Source organism: Bos indicus, chromosome 15, assembly GCF_029378745.1.
Source record: "Bos indicus isolate NIAB-ARS_2022 breed Sahiwal x Tharparkar chromosome 15, NIAB-ARS_B.indTharparkar_mat_pri_1.0, whole genome shotgun sequence".
Classification (NCBI taxonomy): Eukaryota; Metazoa; Chordata; class Mammalia; order Artiodactyla; family Bovidae; genus Bos; species Bos indicus.
Window position 1 is genome coordinate 79,983,006 of NC_091774.1, and position 19,192 is coordinate 80,002,197.

General features: G+C 37.9%; 2 protein-coding genes across 2 annotated transcripts; both read right to left on the reverse strand.

The window, feature by feature from the left end:
• LOC109569098 (olfactory receptor 8K3-like) lies at positions 1-942 on the reverse strand. Its single transcript, XM_019974414.2, has one exon. The coding sequence runs from the start codon at positions 940-942 to the stop codon at positions 1-3; it is 942 nt and encodes a 313-aa protein (XP_019829973.2).
• Positions 943-14,464: 13,522 nt separating this feature from the next.
• Positions 14,465-15,412, reverse strand: LOC109569297 (olfactory receptor 8J2). Its single transcript, XM_019974637.2, has one exon. It carries the CDS (start codon positions 15,410-15,412, stop codon positions 14,465-14,467), a length of 948 nt encoding a protein of 315 aa, XP_019830196.2.
• Between the last annotated feature and the right edge of the window lie 3,780 nt (positions 15,413-19,192).

Below are 19,192 nucleotides of genomic sequence, written 5' to 3' on the forward strand. Positions count from 1 at the left end.
TTATATAGGAATTTTGCAGAGATTTTTCCACATTCTATGCAGAGCACCTTTTACTTCTTTGTTCCTCAAGCTGTAGATCATAGGGTTCAGCATGGGTATGACCAAAGTGAAAAATACAGAGGCCATTTTGTCAGTATCAAAAGAGTGGCTGGACTTGGGCTGCATATACATAAAGGCTAGAGTGGCATATAGTACAGCCACCACTGTCAGATGAGACCCACAGGTGGAGAAAGCCTTCTGCCTGCCCTGTGCAGTGTTCATTTTTAGGATGGCCTTAAGGATCAGTATGTAAGATACAAGGACTATCAAAAAAGACGAAACCAAATTAAACACGGAACAGATCAGTATGAACAGCTCGATTTCCCATGTGCTTGAGCACAGCAAAGTTAGCAAGGGGAGACTGTCACAGTAGAAATGACTGATGATGTTATAGCCACAGAAGGATGAAATAAATATCTGGATGGTAGTTATTAGAGAAACGGAGGCACTGTAAACATAGGGGACTGCGACCAGCACCCAGCATACCCTCGGTGACATAACTACTGTGTAGAGCAGAGGGTTGCAGATGGCCACGTAACGGTCATAGGCCATTGCCGACAGGATGAAAAGTTCACTGATGATGAACAAGATGAAGAAAGTCAGCTGCGTAGCACACCAATGATAGGAGATTGTGTTTTGATCAGTTACAAAAGCTACCAGCATTTTGGGTCCCACAGATGTGGAATAGCCAAGATCGATGAAAGCCAGGTTTCTGAGAAAGAAGTACATGGGTGTCTGTAGCTTGGAGTCCACCTTGGTGAGAACGATCATGCCCAAGTTTCCCACTGCCGACACTGCATAGATGGTGAGGAACAGCACAAAGAAGGGAGCCTGCAGCTCAGGCCAGTCTGTGATTCTCATGAGGATGAATTCACCAGGCACTGTTTGATTTTGTTTGTCCATCCAGGCCATCAAGGGAAATAACTGTGGGAAGAGCCGTAAGAATAGATGTTGGGGTTCAGAAGATACCATCTGATAAAAGTTTAGTATGCAAAGCCGTTATGTGTAAGATGAATCTAATTATTTTTGATGGAGTGATTTAAAACAAGACTCACCTCCATCACTGAACCTGGAACCAAATTTAGAAACCATTATAAGGTAAGATGGACTTCGCTGGTGGATCAGTGATACAGAATCTGCCTGCAATGCAGGAGAGGTGGTTTGATCCTAGAAGATCCCCTGGAGAAGGAAATAGCAACCCACTCCACTCTCCTTGCCTAGGAAATCCCATGGACCGAGGAGCCTGGCAGACTATAGTCTATGTAGTTGCAAAGAGTCAAACACAACTAAACCACCACCACCACCATCATAACGTAACATATATAATAGCCATTTTACTTTTTGTGTCAATGATTCTCATTACAAAATACACACAGTTCCTTTATGGCTCTGTTAACAAACTATCATTTTAAACATTTGGCCACAGTGGGAAACCTGATTTTTTTTTAATGTAAATTTATTTATTTTAATTGGAGATTAATTGCTTTACAATATTGTATTGATTTTGCCATACATCAACTTGAATCTGCCACGGGTGTACATATGTTCCCTATCCTGAACCCCGCTCCCTCCTCCCTCCCCATACCATCCCTCTGGGTCATCATTTTTCAGTTGAAATACATATAATTGGTTTTTAAAAAGTATCAAATTTTAGAAACAATCATAATACAAAGTAACAGTACTTACTTTCTTTCCCTTGGAACTTCAGTCCCAGTCTCTGAAGAAAACTATTACTAACTTATTTAATAGACTTTGATTTGCTTCTCTTTATGGCACCCCACTCCAGTACTTTCACCTGGAGAATCCCATGGACAGAGGAGCCTGGTAGGCTGCAGTCCATGGGGTCGCAAAGAGTCAGATACAACTGAGCGACTTCACTTTCACTTTTCACTTTCATGCACTGGAGAAGGAAATGGCAACCCACTCCAGTGTTCTTGCCTGGAGAATCCCAGAGATGGCGGAATCTGGTGGGCTGCCGTCTATGGGGTCGCACAGAGTCAGACACGACTGATGTGACATAGCAGCAGCAGCAGTGTAACTCTATATAGTCAAACATTATTTTCATCCCAATATCCGTTTTGCAAAAAATTGTACTAAATTGAATTATCTCCATAGAAAATGGTGAAACTGAATCTTTAGCTCATCCATATAAAAATCAGTCACAGACTGGTCAAGAACTTGATATTAAAAGAAAAATTTTAAACTCATGGTGCTGAAACTGAAGCTCCAATATTTTGGCCACCTGATGCAAAGAGCCAACTCATCAGGAAAGACCCTGATGCTGGGAAGGATTGAAGGCCAAAAGAGAAGGGGGAGCAAAAGATAAGATGGTTAGATGGCATCACCTACTCAATGTAGGTGAATCTGAGCAAACTATGGGAGACAGTGAAGGACAGAGGAGCCCTGCTACAGTCCTTGGCGTTGCAAAGACTAGAACGGGACTTAGGGACTGAGCAACAGCAAGTTAAAAGCTAGAACTTCTGGATGTCACTAAGCAAATATAAATTTCAAGAAAATCAGAATATAAATTTGCTTGATTTGGAAGATTAAATCTGCTTCATACAATTTATTCTTTCTAAAAATCTATTCACAATATTAACAAATTATTTACAAAAAAGGTAAAAAACAAACATTCATTAGCAGGAACCAAACAAGAAAGAGGGCAAAATCTAGGGCCTTTAGCTACAAGAGTTATACTCAAGGAAAAGAATTTTTCACAGAAGCTTGTGTATTGTGGCAAACCTTTTCATCCAAATTATCTTGTACTTTACAAATCCTTGGAGTTCTGAAACTCAACTGAGTTGATTTTTTTTTTAGTTACCTTATTAAAGCAGTTTGAGATAAAGTCCTATGGTATTGAGAACAAGACAGGCTTTCAATTCATGGGCATATTTATGGCTTGGAGGAGTTTGGCTTCCTAACTGTGAAACTGACACTCAACCTTATGTATCTGGGTCTTCATGTGATGGATTAAAGAGCAGGATGGTTTATTTGTGGTTAGAGGGCTCCTCGGGTATAATCAGAGGAATATTCACTTCTCTGTGTAACAACAAGCTCTCATCTTATTATTATCATTATATACTTTCATCTGATTCTTCCCACATCAGCCCTACCCAAGCATCAAAGCACCAACTGTAAAAAAAAAAAAAAAAAAAAGGCAGGAAAATTGAGCAATAAGACTGACTCTTCTCTGATAGAAGCACAAACTTCAGAGTTTCACCAGGACTTGGGGAATGAATGTACGTAAAACCCATTAATTATTATCTTATGCAAACTCAACCACCCAGTCTTAGCTATGTATTCTAAAACTTTGCAAACAGTCTCAACTGAGATACATGGGTTGGTCAGATTGAGAATATTCTCTTTCAAAGTGCAGACAAAAAACTAAGGAGGATAAAAAAGAAGAATCTTGAATGGGTCTTAAAGTAGGTCAGGGTCAGCAGTCTTTAAGTGAGTTAATGTTGGCAGAAATACACACATTAATTTAAAAAACACATTAATTTAAAAGTATAAAAGGACAACAATACTTTCTCATTCAATACAGCTAATAAGGCCAAAAGTCCTTATCTTCCCTTTCCTTATTTTGTAAAATACATCATATTTTCTCAATCAGGGAGCACTAACTCTGCAATTATGTAGCATTAGTGAAGTGCATAAAATCAGTCTAAATCTTTTCCAGTTACATTTTGGAATTTGATAAATAGTGCTCTTGGCAAGTCCTCCTTAGCAAACACCAAAATTTTCTAACTTAAGATGCCCAGTATTATCCTCACCAAATGCGGGATTCTGTGCAGATTGCTAGACTGCTATTATGTGGCTTTTTATAATCCATGAAGATTATTTAAAACTGCACCACTTCATTATAATGATATCCCATGATGCTAGATTCTCAAACATGCAGAAATTCTATGAGCTGACTAACACAGTTTTTGTTTTACTTGTGCTATATATCTGGGAGCTGTGGAGAGATGTAGGGAGGCCTTCTGCCCTCTCCTTCCCATCCTTCAAAAAATATTTCCTCCTATTCAATTCTGAGGAGAAGGCAATGACAACCCACTCCAGTACTCTTGCCTGGAAAATGCCATGGATGGAGGAGCCGGGTAGGCTGCAGGCCATGGGGTCGCTAACAGTCGGGCATGACAGAGAGACTTCACTTTCACTTTTCACTTTCATACATTGGAGAAAGAAATGGCAACCCACTCCAGTGTTCTTGCCTGGAGAATCCCAGGGACGGGGGAGCCTGGTGGGCTGCCGTCTATGGGGTCGCACAGAGTCAGACACGACTGAAGTGACTTAGCAGCAGCAGCAGCATTCAATTCTGATGTGTGCAGTTTGTAACACAAAACACAAGAGATCAAGAAGAAAGCTGCTCTTAAGGCATTTAGATTAATGAGAGTGAAAAGGCAATACCCTAGGCTAGATTATGAAGTGTTTAAGGTGTGGCAAATTCACAAACACTGAAACTATAATGCATGCACTAGATTAAGAAATCTTCCAAGGATTGATATTTCTTGACTCTTATTGGTATTGATTTTAGACTCAGTTTTGCTCCACTATACGTGTAATGCTTCCAAGCCTTCAGCCTCATCATCTATATAAAGTTAAATTTGATACAAAGGTGATAGGGTCAAAGACATCCAATCATTTTGGTGTGGAGGACATTGTACCCAGAATCAAAAAGTCTATTTGGAAACCAGAGAAGAGCAAAAGGCTCCTTCCTGTTGCATGGGTTTGAAAGGGCCAGGTCAGTGTAGCCCACACACTCATGTTAGCAGAATTTACTGACATCTGTGTGAGGAGAGAATACCTGCAAACAGGAAAGAATAAATTAACAGCTTTATCTCTGTATAGGAGCTGGTTTTTCCTGAATGCCTCTAGAGACAAAGGGCAGAAGAGGTTGGCCTTTTTGGGATCCCAAGGTCCTTCTGCCTATGGGTGTGTTGGGGGCCGGTGAAGGAACGGTGACTTTGAAGGCAAATTCTAAAGATGTCGATGTGATTCCTCAGCATAATATTAATGAAGAATGACCCAGAGAAGGAGTAAAAGAAGAATCAATGGCAGCTTCTCAGAAAATGTTTTTAAAAGTTTATTCTGTATTATTTTGCCTTTTCCATCAACTTACTACTGCAAATATCACTGTAGCAGACACAGCTGTCTTCCATGCTTTGTGTTTGAGGTCACCTCTGAATTGACCTGGGCTTCTCTGTTGGCTCAGACCGTAAAGAATCTGCCTGCAATGCGGGAGACCCTGGGTCGATCCTGGATGGGGAGATGCCCTGGAGAAGGGAATGGCAGTGCACTCCAGTATTCATACCTGGAGAATTCCATGGAGAGAGGAGCCCGGTGAGTTATAATCCATGGGGTCGCAAAGAGTCAGACATGATTGCTTGACTGACACTGTCTTTTTCTTTCTGACTTGACCTACAAGCCAAGATAGATTGTTTTCTGACTTGCTGGTTGCTTTCCATCTCTAGTGTTTGACTTCATTTCCTGAGGGCAAAAGGATCTTGCTTGGACCCCACCCACAGCAGTTTGTAAGGGCCTGAGATCTAATGTGTTAAGAGAAATATTAAACTAATAAGTGACAGGACTCAATGGATAAAAACTCAAGCTTTTCTAGCCCTCTTTTATGCAGGAAGCTAAACTATCTTAAGTAATTGAAATTTAGTTGCATGCAGCAGTAATTTTTCTTTATTGCATACTTTGTTAGCTGTCTCCCTAATCAGGGGAGTCTCACGTTCTTTATCTGTCAAGGAAAGTTTAATTTTAAGGAATCCTATATATTGTTTTCTGTTTCTCAAGGGCCTTCTGTTCCTTATCATTTCCTGGAAAACAGGAATGAGCAGAGCTGCACGCATCTCTCAGGACTGAGGCCACGAGATGGAATGCATACGTGGATTCCTTTCAGTAACCTTTTACTTTTCTGTAAAACTACTTAGTCACGTTCCTATTTCCAATACATGGGTTGTTGTCTGGCCCTGAGACGATTGTTATTCCCCTAGTTACTGTGGTTATGCATTTGGTTTCGGTGTTTTTGCTCAACTTTATTTTTCTGCCTAAAGCTTCCTTGTATAGCAGTATATAAGCTCACGCCGCCGTGATTAAAGCACCCTTGTTCCACTAGAGACTTGGGTCCCCCACGTCCTTCTTTTCTTCGACTCCTGTCCCCTTCTGTCAAGAAGACCATAACACTTATCCCTCATTTTTGCTTCCTAAAATCCTCTACCAAGTAAACATTAAAAGTCCAGCTCCTTACCTCAGAGCCTTCTTTTGAAATTTACACTCTGACCAACACCATCTCTTATGTGATACTAACAGAAAGAGGCAACAAATATATGTATAGCACAAATAAAACTCTATGGAGCCATGATAATGATAATATCGTGTTATTGTATAACTGAAAGCTCTGTCAGAAACTGTTACCACCTGAGGCATAGACGGTCCTTTAGTATCAAAAACTCTGGCCTGCAATCAGTATCTTTGCATTAACAGCATTTTACGTGGAGGTTTCAACAAATACCTACACTCCCTTCAGAATGTTTATGGTTTTAGAATCCCAGTATAGAGTTAAAAACAAATGGAAGAAAAGGTTGTTTACTATTTGCAAAGAATACAATAACAGAGTAGTAAAATATATCATTTCTCCATAAATCGGTTATGACAAGAGAGTATTAATATTCATGGACTAATGTATTGCGACTGGCATCAGTGACTAAATTAATCCATAATTTTAAACTGAAGACAGAAATCAAGAATTGTCACTGGAGCTAATCTGGTAATCAGCCATACACTCACCAAAAACAAGGAATGCCTTCTTGTTCTGCCGTGTGGTTAGTAGTCTGACTGAAGTCAGAAGAATTTATGAATGTTCCTCCCCTTTGAGACAGTCCCCTAGAAATCTGAGTGCAATTTCTTGATTATTCCCAAAGCATCTAAGAACATGAAATGAAGCCACTATAGTCTTGGTTAATTATTTTTGATTTCCCTATTGAGAAAACACTCTTTTAGATGCAATTCAAATCCTTATTATTATTAATTTTATTTCACTCACTCAAATATCTGGATTTCAGTTTATCATTTGTTGGATAAATCCTTTGATCGCCCATAAATTACTTCAATATTCAGTATTTTCCACCACGGCTTCTGCTCAAGTTTTATGTCTGAGGATAAAGACAAAACTCTTTAAACATGTCATCAGTTCAGTTCAGTTCACTCGCTCAGTCATGTTCGACTCTTTGTGACCCCATGAATCATAGCACGCCAGGCCTCCCTGTCCATCACCATCTCCCGGAGTTCACTCAAACTCACATCAATAGAGTCAGTGATGCCATCCAGCCTTTGTCGTCCCCTTTTCCTCCTGCCTCCAATCCCTCCCAGCATCAGAGTCTTTTCCAATGAGTCAACTCTTCACGTGAAGTGGCCAAAATACTGGAGTTTCAGCTTTAGGATCATTCCTTCCAAAGAACACCCAGGGCTGATCTGCTTTAGAATGGACTGGTTGGATCTCCTTGCAGTCCATGGGACTCTCAAGAGTCTTCTCCAACATCACACTTCAAAAGCATCAATTCTTCGGCGCTCAGCTTTCTTCATAGTCCAACTCTCACATCCATACGTGACCACTGGAAAAACCATAGCCTTGACTAGATGGATCTTTGTTGGCAAAGTAATGTCTCTGCTTTTCAATATGCTATCTAGGTTGGTCATAACTTTTCTTCCAAGGAGTAAGTGTCTTTTAATTTCATGGCTGCAGTCACCATCTGTAGTGATTTTGGAGCCCAAAAAAATAAAGCCTGACACTATTTCCCCATCTATTTCCCATGAAGTGTTGGGACCAGATGCCATGATCTTAGTTTTCTGAATGTTGAGCTTTAAGCCAACTTTTTCACTCTCCTCTTTCACTTTCATCAAGAGGCTATTTAGCTCCTCTTCACTTCCTGCCATAAGGGTGGTGTCATCTGCATATCTGAGGTTATTGATATTTCTCCCGGTAATCTTGATTCCAGCTTGTGCTTCTTCCAGCCCAGCATTTCTCATGATGTACTCTGCATATAAGTTAAATAAGCTGGGTGACAATATACAGCCTTGACACACTCCTTTTCTTATTTGGAACCAGTCTGTTGTTCCATGTCCAGTTCTAACTGTTGCTTCCTGACCTGCATATAGGTTTCTCAAGAGGCAGGTCAAGTGGTCTGGTATCCCCATCTCTTTCAGAATTTTCCACAATTTATTGTGATCCACACAGTCAAAGGCTTTGGCATAGTCAATAAAGCAGAAATAGATGTTTTTCTGGAACTCTCTTGTTTTTTCCATGATCCAGTGTATGTTGGCAATTTGATCTCTGGTTCCTCTGCCTTTTCTAAAACCAGCTTGAACATCTGGAAGTTCATGGTTCATGTATTACTGAAGCCTGGCTTGGAGAACTTTAAGCATTACTTTACTAGCATGTTAGATGAGTGCAATTGTGCGGTAGTTTGAGCATCTTTGGCATTGCCTTTCTTTTGGATTAGAATGAAAACTGACCTTTTCCAGTCCTGTGGCCACTGCTGAGTTTTCCAAATTTGCTGGCATATTAAGTGCAGCACATTCACAGCATCATCTTTCAGGATTTGGAATAGCTCAACCGGAATTCCATCACCTCCACTAACTTTGTTCATAGTGATGCTTTCTAAGGCCCACTTGACTTCACATTCCAGGATGTCTGGCTCTAGGTGAGTGATCATACCATCATGATTATCTTGGCTATGAAGATCTTTTTTGTACAGTTCTTCTGTGTATTCTTGCCACCTCTTCTTTGGTTCTAAAGACTCAGAAGAAATACAAATTATGAATATGTATGTAACTCATTTTTCATTCTCAGGGGACTAAATTGAGTTACTCACAGCCTAATTCTATATCTTATAATCCTCTTCAATCCTCATTTCCCATTCCCACCCCAGTTCTTCCTCATACAGGCACCTTCTCTATGAAAGCTGCTGTATGCTCTTAAAAAGAAATACAGCCATATAATGTAAATATAGTATACATTTTAATGTGCACTCATGTTATCATTCAGAGAAGGCAATGGCACCCCACTACAGTACTCCTGCCTGGAAAATTGCATGGACTTGTGGGCTGCAGTCCATGGGGTCGCGAAGAGTCGGACCCGACTGATTGACTTCACTTTGACTTTTCACTTTCATGAACTGGAGAAGGAAATGGCACTCCACTCCAGTGTTCTTTCCTGGAGAGTCCCAGGGACGGGGGAGCCTGGTGGGCTGCCATCTATGGGGTCACACAGAGTCGGACATAACTGAAGCGACTTAGCAGCAGCAGCAGCAGCGTGTTATCATTTAACTTGCTTTGATGCTTAAAGAGTCTCATTCAACTCTACATTTTTGAAGCACATTAATTTTACTGTTTGTGTGTGTGTGGAGGGGGTGGTGTGAGTGTGTGTTAATTGATCAGTCGTGTCCAACTCTTTGCAACTTCACAGACTGTAGCCCACCAGGCTCCTCTGTCTGTGGAATTTTCTAGGCAAGATTACTAGAGTGGGCATCCATTCCCTTCTCCAGGAGATTTTCATAACCCAGGGACCGAACCCGGGTCTCCTGCATTGCAGGCAGATTCTTTACCATCTGAGCCACCAGAGAAGCCTCGTTTTAGTGAATGAGTGAGTGAGTGAGTAAAGTCACTCAGTCATGTCCAATTCTTTGCGACCGCATGGACTGTAGTCTACCAGGCTCCTCCATCCATGGGATTTTCCAGGCAATAGTACTGGAGTGGGTTGCCATTTCCTTCTCCGGGGACCATTTTAGTACAAACACCATTATTTCTCTCTATTCTGTTTTGTAAAATTACTATAATCTGGGTCTCCTTTAATTTGAAATGTTTGCTTCCATAGTACTGGGATTCAGCTAGTTACCAACTCTGGAATTTTATCTGTGTCACCACAGTTAATGACTTTATGTGTGTGGTCCCCACAGATCCATGAATGAACTTTTCTGTGATATATTGTGTTAGTCAAAAAGTTTGTTTGCTTTTTTCCCATAAAATGACTCTAATAGCATTTATTTATCTTTAATATCATTTGATAGATTGTATCAAAACAGCTGTCATATCAACATGCATTTAAAAATTATCAAAACTGGTGAATGTTTGTGTAGCCATTTTAATATTGAAGATGAAAGCAAAAAGCAACGTTTTAGCATATTATGCTTTATTATTTAAAGAAAGATAAAAGCACAACTGAAACCCCCAAAAAAGATTTGTGCAGTGTATGGAGAAGGTGCTGTGACTGATCAAATGTGTTAAAAATGATTTGCCAAGTTTTGTGCTAGAGATTTCTTGCTAGACAATGCTCCACCATTGGGTGGACCAGGTGAAGTTGATAGCGATCAACTCGAGACATTGAGAACAATCAACATTATACCACGTGGGAGATAGCTGACATACTCAAAATATCCAGATCAAGCACTGAACATCCTTTGCACCAGCCCGGTTATATTAATCACTTTGATGTTTGGGTTCCACATAAGTTAAGTGAAAAAAACCTTCATGATCATATTTCCACAAGCTATTCTCTACTTAAACATAATAAAAACATTTTGTTTTTTTAAAAAAATTTGTGGTGGGTGATGAAAAATGTATACTGTACACTATTGAGGAATGGAAGAAATCACAGTGCAAGTGAAATGAACCACCATCAACCACACCAAAGGCTGTTCTTCATTCAAAGATGTTGTGTATATGGTGGGATTAGCAGGGAGTCCTCTATTATGAGTTCTTTCTGGAAAACTAGATGATTAATTCCAACAAGTACTGCTCTCAATTGTATTATCTAAAAGCAACACCCGATGAGAACCATCCAGAATTAGTTACAGAAAACATTTAATCTTCCATCAGGATAATGTAAAGCCCCATATTTCTTTGATGACCAGGCAAAAAGTGTTACAGCTTGGCTGGGAAATTCTGATTCAACCACTGTATTCACCAGATATTGTACCTTCAGGTTTCCATTTATTCTGCCCTTTATAAGATTCTCATAATGGAAAACATTTTCAATTCCCTGAAAGACTATAAAAGGCACCTGGAACAGGTCTTTGCTCAAAAAAAAGACAAAAGTTGTTGGGAAGATGGAAATATGAAGCTACCTAAAAAGTGGCAGAAGGTAGTAATGAAATGGTGAATACATTGTTCAATGATGTTCTTGGACAAAATTAAAAATATTTATTGTATTTGCATTTAAAAACTGAGGAAACTTTTTGACCAACTCAATATTTCCTGGAGTGAGTCCCTGATAAGAGAAATACAAGCAAAATTAATTTATTTAAATTAATATGAATCTATGCCAAGATTTATCAATATACATTATATCATCACTACACAAAATTTTGTACTTTGAGCATCCAACATATGAATATGTACAATTTGTTCACATGATAAGGGACTGTAAAAAATAATTAAACCAGATTCAAATTCTTAGAGCCAAAATTGCTTTCTTAATACATTATTTTTTTAAAATAATCATCCAAATGATTTGGAATAGAATGATATACTAAGCATTATCCATTCCAACTGATACAGATAACACATATTTTAAAATAGTTTTAATATTCAAATGTCCACGATAGTGATAAGACTGACAATTTTGAATAATGCTGAAGAAATAATCATTGAAGTGACACAAAATCTGCCACATACATCCTGTAGCAGAAATTGACTGATCATCAAACCGTTTTTGTTTTCATTTTGACCACTTCTACCTATATATCCAATCTTCAGTTCAGCCTACTTATATTTTGAATAATATCTTTGAATGGACTTTTCATTTCCATAGAAATGGCTTGTGGAAACAGCCCTTTGGAAAGTAGAGATGCAGGTATGACAATGTAGACAAATGGAGTTAATGTTTATGGACTTCCAGGGTGGGAACAATAGCTGCTCAAACTAAACTTACCCATAATAGCTCATAAAGTATTCTTTTTTCAATTATTAGTAACCTCTTCTGACCAAAAGACAAGCAAATCTTCACTGAAAACCTTAAAACTCAAGTTTGCTTTTAAATTAAAAAGAAAAGAAAAAACATAAGTGGGACCAGTTTCTATTATCTTTTTGATTATTGAACTAGAAACATCTTTTAAACCTGAGTGTTTTGAGACATATGTAAAATAATGGAGATACCTGATCACAGTCCTTCAAAACAAAAGACATTACTGAGAAAATGGCAGGACCTTTTAGTAGGTTTTTGGATTTAAATTTGTAAAATGGCATTTGCTATTCTGAATTTGGGACATTTGAATGGCTTTTCTTATTTTCATGATCTTGAAAGGATTTACTTATGACCTCCACCTCCAAGATTAACACACTTGCAGTGCTTTTGGCCTAGGGCATCCTTATATTACAGAGCTGGGCTCAAGTTTTTATACTTACTGTCTCTATTGCAGCTACAGGATGAGAGGTCCTTCTGGTTGCTGTTTCAAGTCTTTCCTAACTTCCAAAGGTATTCTCAAACCTTGGGAGATGGAAGGAAGGTTCAGGAGTGAGGGGCCATGTGTTTACCTGTGGTCGATTCTGTGACAGGAACCAACACAGTATTCTAAAGCAATTACCCTCCAATGGAAATGTTAAAGCAAAAAAGAGATTTGCCAATGTGATTAAGTAAAGGGCCTCATGTGAGTGAGTCAAAAGTAGTCACAGGGAGAGAAAGATGCAAAAGTAGGAAGCAGAGGAGATGTGTCAGTGAAAGCAGAGGTTAGAATGATGGCTTTGTTGGATGGAAGGTGAACGCCAGGCAAGGTATATGGAACCTGCAGGAGGTGGGAGAGGCAAGGAGACAGATTGAACCCTATTTGGGTCCTGAAAGGAATACAATCTTCTGATACCTTGATTTTAAGTCTGGATGACTCATTGTGAACTTCTGATCTCCAAAATTGTGGGACAAGAAGTTCACATTGTTTCAAGCTTCCAAATTGGTGATGATTTGTTATAGCACCGTTCGGAAGCTAATACAAGTGACAACATAATTATTTTAGAAAATACATATATGTCAACCAAATTAAGAAGTAGGAAACACTGCAGTTTTAATTCTTAACTTCATTTCAGTTCAGTTGCTCAGTCACGTCCAACACCCTGTGACCCCATGCACTGTAGCACGCCAGGCCTGTCTGTCACCAGCTCCTGGACCTTGCTCAAACTCATGTCCATTGAATCAGTGATGTCATCCAACCATCTCATCCTCTGCTGTCCCCTTCTCTTCCTGCCTTCAATCTTTCCCAACATCCCTTTTCAATGAGTCAACTCTGCATTAGGTGGCCAAAGTATTGGAGCTTCAGCTTCAGCATCAGTTCTTCCAATGAATACTCAGGACTGATTTCCTTAACTTAAATTCCTAACTTAAGTTAATTAAATAGGTTGCAGATAATTGGTAGAAATACAAGTGTGAGTTTAGTCCTGTTGCTCTATTTCTGTTGACCTAACCAGACTCAGAGAGAATTGTTTTCTGCTATAAAGTAAACTTCTCTGATTGCAAGTACCTAGGTTGATGAAGTTAAATAAAACTGTAATAAAAGAAAACAAACATTCCCTATGGACGTTTATATAATTATAAATAATAAAATATAAAATTCTAAAGGATAATGGTACCAAGTTATTACTGGCTTTGTCCCTGATGACCAGATATATACATTATATACAACTTTTCTGTCTTCAAATAATCTACTTATTTGTGAGTAAAGTTGAAAATTAACTCATGAACTTGACTCTCACTAAAAGAAGTATTTGCTGTTATGATTTTATAACAAAAACTTTTTAATATGAGTCTATGTTAGGAAAAAAATTATATACTTCATATTTGAATGAACATTGATATTTTGCTTTATGTATGAAACATAAAGGATGAAAAAATAGAATAAAGTTTCCTATGTATTTTTAGTCAGTTTTGCCAAATGTCCTATTTTCATGTATATCTAAGCATTCTGTATTCAACATTAATTTTCCTGTACAAACTTATTTTTTTCAAATTTATTTTAAATGCAAATTAATAATTGGTTGAAAAGCTGATGGATAAATACTACAAAAAATAATGAAACTTTTAGTAGTTGAAGAAAAGATATTTGTGATAAAGAAGATAATCTAAGTCATAGTAAACATTCAAAAAAAATTCCTACAGTCATTCATTTTTATCTTCCATATTTAGAAATTCTGAAAACCTTGTATATACTTATATTATATTTTTAAAGTATTTTCAAATAATTTTGTATTATTTATATTAATATATTTTTTCAGTCACTTAATACATTTTGTATGGAAAATGTAGTACTTAAAGATGAGATTAAAAGGATTAAGATTTTTCCTTAAAATTAGTGGAATTTTATTTATTGCTTAATCACTTAGCAAAATTTTCAGAAACAAATAAAACCTTTAACTGGAGATAGTTGCAGTTTTAAATTTACACTGATTTGAATGACTGACATGGGTTATCCAGGAATCTCTTCAATGCATCCTTCACGTCCTTGTTCCTTAGGCTGTAAATGAAGGGGTTCAGCATTGGAATCACCAGGGTATAGAAGACCGAGGCCATCTTATCAGTATCTAATGAGTGGTTGGTCCTTGGCTGCAAATACATGAAGAGAAGAGTCCCATAGAACACAGTGACAGCCATCATGTGAGAAGCACAGGTGGAAAACGCTTTTTGTCGCCCTTCTGAAGAACGTATCCTCAAAATGGCAAGGATGATGTTGAAGTATGATATTAGAACAATAATCATAGAGAAAAACAAATTGGTCCCTGAAAAGGTAAACACTGCTGTTTCTGGAATGTAGGTATCAGAACAGGACAATGCTAACAAAGGGACATTATCACAGTAAAAATGGTTGATCGCATTGGACGAACAGTATGACATGGAAAACACACAGGAAGAGACCGTCAGTGCTGTGGTCAGACTGTAGATGTAAATAAGGGCCGCCAGGAGAAGGCAGATCCGTGGAGAAACCACCACCTGGTAGAGCAGGGGGCTGCAAATAGCCACATAGCGGTCATAGGCCATGGCAGCCAGCACGAAAATCTCAGCCACAATAAAAACTAAGAATCCACCTAGTTGAATTGCACATCCATAATAAGATATGGTTTTCTTTGTAACCAAGAAGTTAACCAACATTTTGGGGGCAATGACAGAAGAATTGCCCAAATTGATGATAGCCAAGTGCTTGAGGAAAAAGTACATGGGGGTTTGAAGCTGAGAGTCCACGCTGGTGAGGATGACGATTCCCAGGTTCCCTGCCAGGGTCAGTCCATAGATGATCAGGAATACACAAAAAAAGGGAATCTGGAGTTCTGGATGATCTGAGACTCCCATTAGAATGAATTCAGTCACATGAGTGTGATTCCCTGGAGCCATATATTTTGCTGATTTCCTCTTTTAATGGGGAAAATGGAAAGAGAATAACAGAGGATAAAATCATGTTTTTTCCTGTTAGATGTCAGATTGTTAAAGGTTTCATTTAAAATCAGTTTACCTCTGTTCAAAAACAGTCAAAAGTCTCAGATCTTCCTTGTTTTCCTCTCTATCTTTTCACAAAATTCAGGTATACTAACTCTGCAGAGACCCATTTCAGGATCTTATAACTATTTGACCAAAATATGAACGTATTATTCACTGCAGGATATGGTTTATATTGAATAAATGCACGTTATTGTATTATGTCATTACATGTATTCATATTAATATTAATATATTAATCATATTACACATATTTAACGAATATTTAATTAATACATATTAATACACATACACTTGCCTCTGTGTAGGTATTTCCAGTGATTAACAAAAGGTACCTATAAGATGTTGATGAGCTAGAGAAATATCAAGTTATTTTACCTTAGCGGCTACAGGTCATCACCTCAGACCAGGCTTTGCCATAATTTCTGGGAATTTCCATTTTTCTATGGGGAACACTTTCAGTAACGCAGTTTTATCTTTAATAATCATTACCATTTCTGCTTCAGCTGCCCACAGGCAGTCTTATATTTCAATATTGTTCCTTAGCATCAGAGAGAAATTCCTCTGAATCTTCTTTCCTTTATGTCATTTCCTTTCTTCTGCCAAATAAAACAAACCAGTCCTTTCTTATGATTCTGACTTCTAATTGCTCACTCTTCCTTATTGTTTTATTCTGACAGCCTTTTTTTTTTTTTTTTTTTTCCTTTCCAACATATACCCCTTTTCCTTAAATGGTTTAAAGTCCATTTTTATTTAAAAAAAAAATTCGATTCGTTTATTTATACAGATAAATTAGTACAAAGCTTAACATTACTTAGTATGTAGTATACACTTCCCTGGTCTCTCAGACAGTAAAGAGTCTGCCTGCACTGCAGGAGACCCATGTTCAATTCCCTCTGGAGAAGGAAATGGCAATCCACTCCAGTATCTTTGCCTGGAAAATCCCATGGATAGAGAAGCCTGGCAGAATATGGCCCATGGGATCACAAAGAGTTGGATATGACTGAGTGACTTCACTCTGTTTTCTTTCTTTCTTCCTATATGCTGTGCCCAGAAGTATGTGAAGTATTTTGAAATAATCATTTAATTATTCTGCATGAGCATCCTGGAAGATGGGTAAAAAAAATTTTTTTTTTTTTTTGATCTGATGAGACAATTCAGGCTCAGTGAAATTAAGTTACTCAGTGTCTGTATAGGATATCAGTTAATAACATGGTTTTATAATTTTTTATGTATTTTTGTTTACTTATTTGGTCTATTAATCTTTTGGTTATTTGTTAGTCCACCAATTATTAGTTGTGTGATTTTTACCAGGTAATTGTGTCTTCATGTTTTATAAATTAAATGAGGTATTGTACACGTAAACTTAGTTCTCACAAAGTGGAAATAATGAACCTAAAATAACTAGTCATGTGGCCTCAGTACTTGCAGCATAAGGGCTCAGTGGTTGGAGCTTGCAGGCTCTAGCACACAGGCTAAATAGTTGTGGTTCAAGGGCTTAGTTGCAGCACGGCATCTAGGATCTTCCCAGACCAGGAACTGAACCCATGTTCCCAGCATTGACAAGCAGATTTTTAACCACTGAAACCACCAGGAAAGTCCCTTGAATAACTTTTTAAAATGTGATTAATTATTTCAGTCCCAGTAACTCATTTTCCCTTACTGGAAATTTTATAGTTGAGATGAAAATATTAAGTGAATTATAATTTTGTATATTCAAAACACAGGGACAGATGGTATCTAGCTGTACAGTTAAACAAATCCAGATATGCTCTCCTACAACCTGACTCTCTTACATCTGCCTTTTTTCGTTTCTATTAAGTAAAGATACTCTGCTCCATACATCAAATATGGGTCTAATGAGTTGATCTGATGTTGCACCATCTATGCCTTATTTCTTGCCTTCTACCACTGCATTTAAAATAAATACATAAGTAAGCTTTTGATGAGAAACAGTGGCAACACTCAAAGCAAAATATTCGTTTGCTATACATAAAGCAAGTCAGTGCAAGCTTCACTATGAGATAATATATTCAATAAACTCATTCTTAATTTAAGAAGGATAAAAAGAGTGTCAATAACAGGAAATATTGTCTAGTCTCAATTTGTGCAGTTAGCTTTTAAAATGGAGGCCATGATATGCATCATGGTCTATTACTGGTTACCACTTATCATAAGATATAAAGAATGCAAAACTTTTTCATTAGGTAAGTAGTCGTCACTGAAATAAAGTTTCTATAAAAGAGCCCCAGTTTTCACCTATGTATTTATAATCTTGTTTGACTTAGAATTTGCTACTGATGGTAACTATTTTAATTCTTGGAAAATAGTTTTCTCAAATTTATTTTCAAAATAAACTATTTTGTAGATTTTCTGAAAACACAGATTCTCAGTGAACAAAATTAAAAAAAATACAAATGTTAATCATTTATCTCAAAATGTGAATGAAAAATAATATTGCAAGTTATTTTTTAAATAGATACTGATGTGATTTCAAGAGTATGTTCCATTGGTCTCTGACTATGGAATTTATCCTAAATGGGTTGTGTTAGAGACAAACACTGCATCTTAACATGCGCTCTCAGTGTCCACCAGCAATAGAGAATGACTGCTGACACCAAAAGTCTTTCCATCTGAAGGTTTATCACACTGGGCAACACAAAAAACAGGAAGGGAAGAAAAACTTGTTTTTATTGGCATTAAGTAAGAATAGATCTTACTTGGAGATGTAGAATCTTGAATAGACACAGAGTTTCCTATGTAGTGTAGTGTGTCCTCTAAAACATCCATCAGTTCTGCAGAAAACATTTCTTTATAAATTAAGGTAAAATAGAATTCCTTAGTCACACTTTGTTATTCTGTGCAAAAGGTCAGTCTATTGGTGGAAATGCTAGAAAATACTCTTTATGCTGTATCACCAGCACTTCCACTTTGCAATCAATCAGCAGGTAGAAAAGTGAATGACTTGAAAAGAGAACAAAGTGGATATAACTTCAATTATGATTGCAGTTCACTACTTTTTGTCTTTTTTTTTTCCCCCTTGGCCATGCTCTGAAAGGCATGCAGGATAGATATTACTCCCCCAGTCAGTAATTGAACCCATGTCTTCAGCATTAGGGTGCAGAATCTTAACCACTGGACAAGTGCCAGTTCTGATTTGAATTGATTAAGTTTTCAATATCCTTGCTTGTCTCTTTCAGAATTTGTAATAAACAAGATTTTGAAATTTACCTACCCGAAAAGAGAGATCTGCTGAGACCTGCTCCTGAGGCCTTGGTATGAAGTGTACTAACTGGTTTATGTGCTGTGCTCAGTAGCTTCAGTCATGTCTCATTCTTTGTGACTCTTTGGAGACTGTACCTGCCAGGCTGCTCTGTCAGTGGCATTTTCCAGGCAAGAAAAATCGAGTGGGTTGCAATGCCTTCCTCCGGGGGATCTTCCCAACCCAGGGAACCTGCATCTTCTGTGTCTCCTCCCTGGCAGGAGAATTTTTTTACTGTTGAGCCACAGGTGACTGAATTATACAAGATTCTGAAGTCCCTGAAGACCTTCACAATGAAATCTCTGTTCACGGCCCAGTTCCTGAACAGGAGAACCAGAATCCCCTGGCTCAGGCCAGATTCCACAGGGAAAGAATGACAAACTGAATATTCATTAGTCAAGTCTCTATGCAAAACT

Coding starts and splice junctions, on each gene's coding strand:
- LOC109569098 (XM_019974414.2), bottom strand. CDS start 942: ATGGACAAACAAAATCAAACAGTGCCTGGTGAATTCATCCTCATGAGA.
- LOC109569297 (XM_019974637.2), bottom strand. CDS start 15,412: ATGGCTCCAGGGAATCACACTCATGTGACTGAATTCATTCTAATGGGA.